The following is a 10,798-nucleotide window of genomic DNA, read 5'->3' as shown; positions in this document are numbered from 1 at the left end:
ATATATATATATATATATAGTAATTTCTATTCTAACTTACTCATCCACAACCCACTCACACTCTCTGCATTTGCACACACTTAACCAATTAATACACCCAATCATATTTCTACCCTTCAGGCACTCATAAGACACCAACAATTACTTTAAGCATAAAATTGCCACTGCATACCCCATTTTCCAAATTCCACTCTCCATACCATGCCTTATTTTTTTATATTTATTCTTTTTAGAACTTGTTTGCACCAAAATATTCTTGCTAATTTAAAAAGACAACACCATAACTATATACCCATTTCCTGCGTCAACTTCTAAAACATGTGCAAGAAGCTTAAACATTTATATCAATTATGCTCTTAATATTTAAGATCAAACAATCATAAAATTTCACAGAATTAGTCAACAATCATGCATAAGCAGCTTCTGAAATTTTCCTTTTAAAACTAAATCATTATACTAACAAGTTTTACTACTCTAACCTCACTTTAACACACATAAAGTGCATTTTATACTTGACCAAAACAGAATCGCTATTATCAAACAATTTATATGACCTATATCTCTAAAACCCTCGTTCATAAAAATATCAAGGCAACCAAACACCATGTACACAAATTAGATATATCATCTCATAAACTAATTTCAAACAAAAATAATTAGCTCCCCTTACCTTGGTTTCTCACAGTACAGTTCACAAGAGACGCTCTCACAACAACTTTATGCAGCACAAGAATTTACAGTACCTATATATATCACCGAAATGGTGGAGGAATAAGCTCTTAAAGCTAAGGTTTAAACAGGAATAAAAAGAAGAACGCTCCTAGTTGTCTGCAGCCCAAAAAAGCATTCCCTAAGTTGCGAAACAGCGAAGAAGAGGAGAAAATTACTTACCGATCCAATCGAAAATATAATTAGATCAAAAGGAAGCCTTCGGTGTGGTGAACGCTTGAGCACCTTCAAAATCTAGATCCAAGATTGAACAGTTCAATTAGTTGAAAATCTAGAGAGAAGGCAGAGAGAATTTAGGGAAAAGGGCTTCTAGAGAGAGAAAGGAATATTGACTTATGAAAAATCTGATTTCTGAAAAAGCCCCATTCTAAGGCTAAGGTACCCTTAGTTTATGGGTCTAGGTGCCTCCATATAGGGCCCAATGGCTTTATAATTTCTCAGGCCTTTACAATTGGTAAAATATAAGTATAAATTTTAAATCATACATTAATAATAAAAAAAAACTACATATAATAAAAAAGTATATGAACTTGTTATTCAGAAATTTATTATTTTAAACTTTTAAATTGAGATGTATGATTTATATTTTATTTTAATTTAATCAAATTTTTCATAATAAAATTAAATTATTATTTTTTGTAATTTAAAAATATGTTTAGCCAGTGAAGGAAAATTAAATATGTTTGGCAAATAAATTCAAGGTCTTACGTTGGTGTGTAGTTTTTTTATATATATAAGCAATTAAATTTATTGAAATTTCTTACAAAATTAATGTTAGTTTGATTAAAATATTTATATATAGTTCTTTGACTAATTAAAAACACTCAGTATGTGACAAATTAAGAATTGATTGTATTTTTTAGATTTTTTCTAAAAAAAGACTCATAGGCTAATCCTGATGTACACGATTTTTATAGATGTTTTCACTCCATCGACTTTTTTAATGGAATATTTTTTGATCATGTGAGTTCTAACTTATATGAATCAAGACCATACCATGTGAAAGGGCCAAACTGACAGGTATACTTAATACAATGATAAATTGAGAAGTTGTAATGTCGTCAAGCTTTCATTTAAATGAACTGAAACACATTTACAAAGTTGTGGTAGACCATATGACATTATTCCTAATACAAGAATAGTACAATTTAAAAGAATTTAAGTTTCACGAGTTACAAGCTGTGTAGGTGAACCACGATTTCTATACAATAAGTTTCTTTACAATAAATTGTATCAGTTTAATATGATATATTTCCGTAATTTTTTTAAGAGGTGTATCATTTATGTAATTTTAAAGTGGAATTGTACCATACTGGTAAGAAAAGCCTAAAATTATAAAAGTTTAGTAAAATATTAGCAGTCAAGAATGTGATCGTTTCATAATTATATTTACATATATAATAGTTTTTAACAGTTGATTATTCAGTGAAATTATAACTCGTGATCTTATAATATATGTAATTTATGTATGGTGTTTGTAGTTACTGAACGGATAGTAGAGAGCGCGAAATAAGTTATGAAGCATATTGGCGTATTGGAACTTTATTTAACCATCTCCAAACCAAAATGTAAGAAGATAATAGTTGACATTTACACTCCTTTATGTCTTCTAGGGTAACTGCTTTTTTGAATGACTTTAAATTTACAATTAATACTATTGCCATATTTAGGGCAATTTGCTTGTCAGTCTTCTATTTTGAAATCCCCAATCTTGTAATTCTGACGTTTTAATCGAATTGTAATGGTTTAGACAGCTTTTGATTCCCACTTAGAACACTTCATATAAACTTGTTAGAAATTTCAATTCGACATTTAAAATTCGAACTCCAGTTTACATGAAGGGAGAATTCTCTGATACGATTGAAAGAATCCAGAACTCTAGATTACAATGATTAGAACTTACGCATAATCACCGTCAACATCGTTTAAGTTCCTTTCTTATAAGTGGTTATTTCTTAGGTACTCAAGCTAAAAGGCGCAGTCAGAATAACTAAAACAACGTAATAAGTATTAAATGGTTTAGGGTAGAGTAGAGGAAACAAACTTCAACATTCGCATATTATCACTTGTTCCTGCCTTGATATGCAGTTCAACTGAAGTCAAGTAAGGATACTGTACATGGTAATCCATCATGGAAGCAATACCGTCATCATCTTCTAATTGAAGAATTGGCATTCCCATAAACACGATTGGCACATTTTCTTGGAGTTCGGTTGCAAATTGATTTTTTTTTTCGTAGAAGGTTGAAATTTGTAAGAACGTTTAGTCATATTATTGGATAGGGATTGGTTGTGATCTCCTTGCCCAAGGCTCCATGAAATAGTTGCCATAGGACACTATATTCTATTTAAGAGACATTTTTTCATAAACATGAAGTACCTGCATTGATCGCTAGGTTATATATGTTTTATATTTATACATGTTATAAATATGAAATAATTACAGTAACTTAAATCGTTTCCATATTTAAGTTCATTTTAAATCTGTTTTTTACAAACTCGTTAGGTTATGCATGTTAACAGTACTTTTAACTATTATTTAGGAACATTTGTCCATTATTAATATTTCCTTTTAAAAAATACCTAACGGTGTCTGATCACTGATCATTTAAGTAATAGGATATACAACCTAGAAAGCGCTGGGGATGGCCATTTTTGCACATGAGAATCTTATTGTTGGATCCTTTGCAATAATAAGGTGCTAAACAAATAGACAAATAGTAGCATGAAGTATAAGAGACAAGAATAGAAACAATGTTATCCAATGATGAAATGCCGATAGCGCATGCCAGTGCAGAGAGAGAACCTTTAACATAACTCGAAGAAATTATGCAACACAATAATCATAAAATAAAATAAAATAAAATAAAAAAAGCAGCCTATCATTTCTCTGTACATATACAAAATCACCCTTATTTAAAATAGTGTGGTATTTAGTCGCGAACTCACTCCAATTTGCTGTTCTTGTCCAAAGATTTATCACGAATATGCAAATGAAATTCTGCACTGCTGGTCCAGCCCGCTCACGCCTTTCTTCACCTGGAACAAGACCAGATGGAATTCTAGTGCCACAAATTTAGATATTCTGATTGAATTGTAATTCCCATCAAGGGGGTCCTTCCATATTGAGAGAGAATGAAAAGATCAAACTTGCATTCTAGATTGTGCATTCATCTGCAAGTAATAAGAAATATGGGTAATAGGAAAAAAATAATAAACGAGTAAGAGTGCCATCAATTGGCATTTCAATAATTTAGCATCACACGCAGAATGTTGACAGCGGCATTTAGAAAGCTAACTTACTTTTAAACTAGCTCCGATGTAGCAAAATTCCTCGAATCTGCATGAATCTCTGCCAGTGGATTAGTGATGAATCCTCCATCCGGCCTAAATCTATGGTTTGTCAACTTGGTTTCACCATTCTTGTCGGCTTGAGAGTTCGTGGCAGCAAGTGATGAAGTGCCACCTGATCTAGAGAACCGTGGGATTGAATGCCGACCATGTGTTTTCCTCCAAAATTTGGAGCTCAAAAATTCTGTTCCAGGTAGCATGCAACATGTGTTGCCATGAACATCAGATTTAGTCATCCTTCCACTGGATATAGCCAAATCATAAGAGATCTCATCCAATGCCAACTCAAGGCCATGCACACGAGTCTCTAAAGAACGCATTCCATTTTGTGAGCTCCCCATAAATTTCTGTGACAATATGGAGGAGCATGTTGGAGATGTTTGTCATTATGGCACAAATGCTACATGTGCATAAAAGGAGAAAAAAGGATGAAGTTTGAACACAATAACAGTATAACCGGCCTTCCTTCTAGCAATTTGCAAAATTAAGCGTCACAGATAAAAAAAAAAATTATTGAGGGAACTTGATGCTAAGCATTAGGAACAAACCTGCAGAAGATCGAGTAAACTTGACTGCTGCTTCTCAATCTGATGTAGCTGATCACGGATCAGCGATAAGTCTTCACTCTCTTTGTCATTCCTATGCAGATCTTTAGAGACATCACTGACAGGAACTGAGTCTTGACTTTCTTCATGATATGGAACCACTCGAGATCCAGCTTTGGACCCACCATACTTGTGTATTCTATCGTCAGAACCTCTATATAGCAGTGCCCTTTTCATTTCTGGCTTTGAAAATCTGCTTTTATCCATTTTGTTACTTTCCAAAACAATTCCATCCATCTCCTGAAGACCTCCCTGATCAGCCACAGCAACTTGGGTATCCCAATTTTTATGATTTAGTTTTCGGGAAACAATTGAACTCGTTCTCTTGTTGTTGCCACTTGAAGCACTCCTAGTCTTGGCACTGCTAGCAGAAAAACTATCTGCTGGACTGAATCTGCTAAAAGGTGTATTTTTCTTCCGCAGATTGGCCATCACTGAACCAGGACTACATGAATTTTGAGAGACAGCAGGATAGCGTCCATCACTTGAATTCTCTGAATCAATAATGAGACATGAAAGAAAAGAGGTATGAAAAACACTTAAAGACAATGCAACATAAAAAATTTATCGTACAACCAAATGAGCAAGTTGCCAAATGAAGACCCTAATTATACCATGTTTGGTTCAAGTCCCAACTGTGATTTATCACATTCACATAGAAGCTAATGGTCCTAGCTTCGATATCTGAGACATGGTTTCTTATTTTATAACGAGTTCCCCAATATGCACTAAATCATAGCAGACAAAAATTTCGAGTTTATCTAAAGATCGAACAACCGTATATTGATCATAACCTTTTCCCGTTACCCGTACTTTTATCTAATTATGTTTTCTATCTAAATCCACAACAGCGAAGCGAACATAACATGATCAGTTATTTCGTTACTGACACTTTCCTATCACGAATTCTTCAATTAACACTAACAATCCAAAACTTCAAAATCAAATTACCTTTAGAAGAAGGTTGCGATTTAGGAGGTGGCGTAACTTCATCGGAAACATCAGGAATCTGCTTCCACGCTTCTAACATCTGATTCATAACGTCCCGAACTAACTTTACCTGAACAAAACACCACGCACTCTCAATTCACTTTCAAATTACCATAAATGAACATCAACGAAATATAAAATCCCTTTACAGTTTACACAAACCTTATCAAACCGTCGATTTTCAAAAACTTTCACACATTCGGCCTTGAACTCCGACAAGAAATTCCTCTCTACGTTGGCAACCACCACGAGAGTCTCCGCCGCAGCCTTCCGCGTGGCCCAATCGTCGCTGCTCAACGCTTCTACCAAGCACGGGACCAAACTCTTCAAGGGCGCGTGACCGGACGCGCCGCCGGAAGCGACGACGCTTCCCACTAGCGTCAACAGCCCGGGCTTCGCCTTGAACCCGTCGCGCTTCAGAAGCTTTTCAAATCGCGGCAGGAGCTTCGCCAGCCTGGCCGGGCCCGGATCCGGAGCTCCATCGATCGCGGCGGCGAGACACAGCGCGGCTCCGACCTGCGCGTTCTGGTCCTGCTCCGTGAACAGCGCCTCCGCCAACGGCTTCACGAACGACTGCAACGGCTGCCTGCTGACATGCCGCGACAATGCCGCAACCGAACTCACGCACGCGGATCGCACCGACGAGTCCGCGTCGCGGAGCCGCCGCACAACGCTACCGATAATTTTAGACAGGTACGGTGCGAGCATGTTGCCATGCGTCTCCGCCAGGAATCCTAACAGCTGCACGCATTGCTTGCGGACTGGTGGCTTGTCGGACGCGTCAGTGGAGTACATGCACGATAGGAACGCTGGCACGGTGACCGCATCGAGACACCGAGCGATGGACTCGAGTTCTGCAGCGGCGAGAGACTGCGTGTCGCGGTCGGAGAGTTTGGTCAGGCATGCGAAGACTCTCTGCTTTACGCTCTGCGGTGACGACGACATTGTGATTACAGTGAGGATCCCAGCGAATGATCGGCTAATTTTCCGGTGGTGGAGCCGGTGGAATTCCCGGTAACATCGCAGGTGAGTTTATTTGGTTTTGCGAGGGAGTGGCATGGCAGGAACGGTTTTATGGATGTGCAGTTGCGGAGAGTGAAGGTGAAGACATAAACCGCGTGTCGTTTTCTGGTTACTTAAGCGAGAACAGCTGCTGAACTACGGTGTCGTTTTGTTGATGGAGACCGCGTTTGGTTTGCCAATTTTATTTATTTTTTTCTTTTATTATGTTCTCCTTTTTTTCACTCTACTCAAAGGGTGGTCGGGTTTGTTTGTTTCCAAATACGTTGATCAATGCCACATTACTGGGAATTCCTAATCTCTTGCTTAAGTCATTATATTATTAAAATTAGTAATATAATCCCTGGTTGCATGTGGGAATGGGTCTCCGTTATTTTATATCATCATATCATAAAGTCTACGAATAATCTCACGTTTTCCCTCAGAACGTGCTTTTTCTCAACTTTTAAGGTTAAATTCATTCATTTTTCTTTCATTTAACACTTAACAAATTAAGTCATCTTCTTAAGTTTACATCTTTGACTTTTAAATTGCAGGAAGTTTGGTTAACGATATCCAAAGTATCCACCTTCTTAAATAATACTGCTTTTTTTACAAACTCTAATCTGTAACACTGAAAATTCTTGCTTTAATTAATTTTAACTTCCTTGTTAAATCTTAAATTGTTTATGTCATACTTCTATGTAAACAATTTTTCTATAATTATATAAAAAAATCTATGCTGGCAATTAAGACCAGTAGAGTTAAACTTGTGAGCTAATAATCATAAACCATAATCAAATTATATATATATATATATATATATATATATATATATATATATAGTTTATTTTCTTCTTTACTATTGTTTTTCATCAACTTTTTAATGATATAAATTTTCAATCTGTCCAACGATTTTGCCGAAATTTAATTATGGTAATATTACGGTTAAAAAGTGTTTAAAAGCTCAATAAATCATATATAATATTAGATATTCAAAGAAAAAAACATATTTTCATTTGGTTAATAGAAATGTATATTAATAACTTTGAAATTAATGGAAAATAATAATAGCCCAAAAAATAATTTACATATAGAAAAAGTATTAGAAAATTGAATACAAACCTACATTGTTGTCATTATTGAAATTGAAAAAAATGAAAATGAATAAAAAAAAGTCGTAAATTTTTAAGTGAATTTATTTTATGAAAAGGATATTTATATATATAAATAAAAAGCTACACAAATCTATTAAAAAATCATCAAAGAAATAATCTATTAAAATTTGTATAAGTTTTAAAATCTTAATTAATATGACATTATCATATTTAATTAATATTGTCTAATTAAAACGGGTGTTTTTTTCATCTTTGAAAATCTTAATTAAATATTATCATATTTAATTAGGATCTAAAAAATTCCTATAGTTTTAATTGAATAGCATGAAATATTTTTAAAATGTTGAGGGATATCGTTATACTGGTTTGACGAATACAAAAAACTCCATTTATTATAAGTATTTTTGGGAAATAGATTTGTGGCTTGGGTTGTCATAATTAAAATGTGCTTGGTAGCTAATGTAGTGTTAAAGACATCCGAATTTTACTCAACCATTGAAGAAGGCCTCCACGTGTAGATACAAAATGTTGCCACAATGATTATAGCGACCTAACACCACACACACAATAAAATGGAGTCCCAGAAAACGTCAATGGCGTAAAGAGAGTGTGGTAATAAGGATTTCCAAAAAGTTCTTTTTATCAACTTTTTTAAGAATTATTTTAGGGTTTGGCAATATTTTTTGATAATTTTTTTATATGGTGTCATATTTTATTAATTTATTTAAATTTATGTTTAAAAAATATTTAAAACAGACCAATCACAAACTATCACGTATATATTTGTAAAAAAATGGTTAAAAATATTGAAATTTTTCCATTATTTTATTGCCACATAGATAAATAGATCAATTATATGTTCAAGGGAATAATCAATCATGATTCATCACTCATCACCTTCAGCTCCAACATTGTTATTAAGTTGTGTCAGATTCTGATCATGGTACCAGGCCATTATCATTCAACACAACACTTGTTCAACAATATATATATATATATATATATATATATATATATATATATATATATATATATATATATATATATATATATATGAGAATGAGTTATAGTTTGTAATAAGAATCTGATGAGATTATAGCATCTTAATTAGTTTAAGTATCATTAATCAAGCATGAAATTTGCAAGGTGTATCTTACTATGTACATGTATAAAAATTTAAAGTAGAGGTTTAGATAGTTAAGATGGTCATGCCCATTACCTGTTTGGTTGAAGGTGTGTGAGAAGTTGCAGAAGGTAGGACCCATGTTCTTTATATGTCATAAGTAGTTCCTGATATAACCATATCCGATTTAATCCATAGCTTGTATAATGCTATAGCTTGTACTGAATTAAGCATTACATTGTTATTATCAAGGTGCAAAGATGATTCAATGTCGAACCTACTGGCAGCGTGGGTCTCAACCTCCACACCTACCTTTCTTCTTTTTACATACAAAAGTAATAAATAACTTAGCCTTTTTGTGCACAGTATTCCAAGAGCTTGAAGAAGGTCAAATATATAAAAGACTACTAATTTCACATTGTTTAGTAGTCTACACTTTTAAAGGGTTTATATATAAAATCAGAATGTGAAGCCAAATTTTGGAATTGGGAATGGAATAATGTAGCGTGAATCAATGTAATGAGGTTCCAGAATGATTGACCACAAGGATATTTTAGCTGTCTTATAATTATAAAGGCCTATAATTAGCAAAACATGGAAATCTGAGACCTACTTCACATGCATGTGTATGAGAGGCACTTCACATATTATTATTATTATGACTGTACTAAATTACTTACTAACTTGAGCATTCGCATCAACACCTTTTCCAACCACTTGAAATACCATCAACTTCTCACCAAGCACTTCATTACACAATCAAGCCCTATAGGTAAGAAAATTCACTGACCGGAATCCAGTTGGTGAAGTATTCAAAAATTACTCTCCTAGTTTTAGTTTAGGTTCCTTTGATCAAACACCTACCGTTCAATGATCAGTCACAGTGATAATATATTTAGTGGCGTAAAAACTCAGCCCGATAATCATTAGAACAAAGCTTCTGATTTTCAAAGCATTTGATAGTTTTGTTCTGTTCCCTGAAAGATGTGTTGTACCGTATGATGGATACGCACCTCTAACTTTCAAACAGAAAAACGTATAGGCGCCAAAGATCCTTTGTGTGACCAATCTTCTTAACCAGTGATGCTATTCAAAATCACGCATAAAACATTGACGGAAAATGACTGGTCTCTCTTGAATTGGTGAAAAGTCATCTTTGCATTATTCTCTGTTCAGGTACATATAATTTGATCCTCGATCACTTATAATTAATTAAGAAACGCCAGAGAAATTATTTTATCCTTTATAATTGTTGTACCTATGACTATTTCTTATTCTTATGCATAATTGAGCCTATGATTTATCTGTACTTAACACATACATAGCTTTTGTGTTCCTTAACCACCGGGAAAACGAGGGTTTGCTAATTATTTCTTATACCAAATCTCGACACTCTTAACAATAATTATGTACGCAGTACATACACTTTGGATCACTTGTATGTTGATTTTGACTAAATATACTTCTTTGTTGTAAATAAAAGTGCATATAATAATAATAATAATAAAAAAGTTAACCATTGCTTCTTTAATACCAATATGATACTTTTGAGCTTGATTCATTTATTGATATCGTGGATTTCGTTGCCTTAAGAAATTGCATATTTATGTCATACGTGTGTCCTTTATTCATATAGTTTTCCTGCATTTTATATAGGTTACAAATTAATGTTAAAGATAATTTATAACACTCTCTTCCTTTAATATAATTTAAAAGTATATTTGTAAGTATATATTGCCAAATTCTAAAGACAAAACGCGATTATCTTAATATTATTTGTAAACTAAAGTTGGTTATATATGAAATATGTAAGAAAGATTATATAAATAACTTTACAACTGATTATATTTTTTCTACACATGATGAGTTAATCAAAAGATTTTT

The 10,798-nt window shown here is 33.6% G+C and overlaps 1 protein-coding gene and 1 long non-coding RNA gene across 3 annotated transcripts in view; both read right to left on the bottom strand.

Annotated features, from left to right (window-relative positions):
- Positions 1-1,081, bottom strand: part of LOC106768058 — a 2,739-nt gene extending 1,658 nt beyond the window's left edge. The window contains exons 1-2 of the long non-coding RNA XR_001376209.2: positions 892-1,081; positions 671-743 (exon numbers count right to left, since the gene is read on the bottom strand). This is a non-coding gene — a long non-coding RNA (uncharacterized LOC106768058). The remainder of the gene's footprint in view (positions 1-670; positions 744-891) is intronic.
- Positions 1,082-3,438: 2,357 nt separating this feature from the next.
- Positions 3,439-6,794, bottom strand: LOC106769284 (TORTIFOLIA1-like protein 3). 2 transcript variants are annotated; one of them, XM_014654835.2, is made up of 5 exons: positions 5,837-6,791; positions 5,636-5,744; positions 4,628-5,178; positions 4,032-4,426; positions 3,439-3,902 (listed from the first exon to the last, which is right to left on the bottom strand). In XM_014654835.2, exons 1-4 carry the CDS (start codon positions 6,617-6,619, stop codon positions 4,034-4,036), a joined length of 1,836 nt encoding a protein of 611 aa, XP_014510321.1. In that variant the 5' UTR covers positions 6,620-6,791; the 3' UTR covers positions 3,439-3,902; positions 4,032-4,033. The 2 variants fall into 2 exon arrangements, with proteins under 2 accessions (XP_014510321.1, XP_014510322.1); XM_014654836.2 differs by lacking the exon at positions 3,439-3,902 and having other exon boundaries at positions 4,272-4,479; positions 5,837-6,794.
- Positions 6,795-10,798: the final 4,004 nt, after the last annotated feature.

This window comes from Vigna radiata, chromosome 7, assembly GCF_000741045.1.
Source record: "Vigna radiata var. radiata cultivar VC1973A chromosome 7, Vradiata_ver6, whole genome shotgun sequence".
In the NCBI taxonomy this organism is placed as follows: domain Eukaryota; kingdom Viridiplantae; phylum Streptophyta; class Magnoliopsida; order Fabales; family Fabaceae; genus Vigna; species Vigna radiata.
Note: the sequence above shows the minus strand (reverse complement) of the source record. Positions and strands in the feature narration are given on the sequence as shown.

Excerpts from the sequence above, each read along its gene's own strand:
- LOC106769284 (XM_014654835.2), bottom strand. The coding sequence starts at position 6,619 with ATGTCGTCGTCACCGCAGAGCGTAAAGCAGAGAGTCTTCGCATGCCTG. Across the intron at positions 5,745-5,836 it reads AAAATCGACGGTTTGATAAG|GTAAAGTTAGTTCGGGACGT; the intron begins GTTTGTGTAAAC and ends TGTTTTGTTCAG. Across the intron at positions 5,179-5,635 it reads ATCGCAACCTTCTTCTAAAG|AGAATTCAAGTGATGGACGC; the intron begins GTAATTTGATTT and ends TTATTGATTCAG.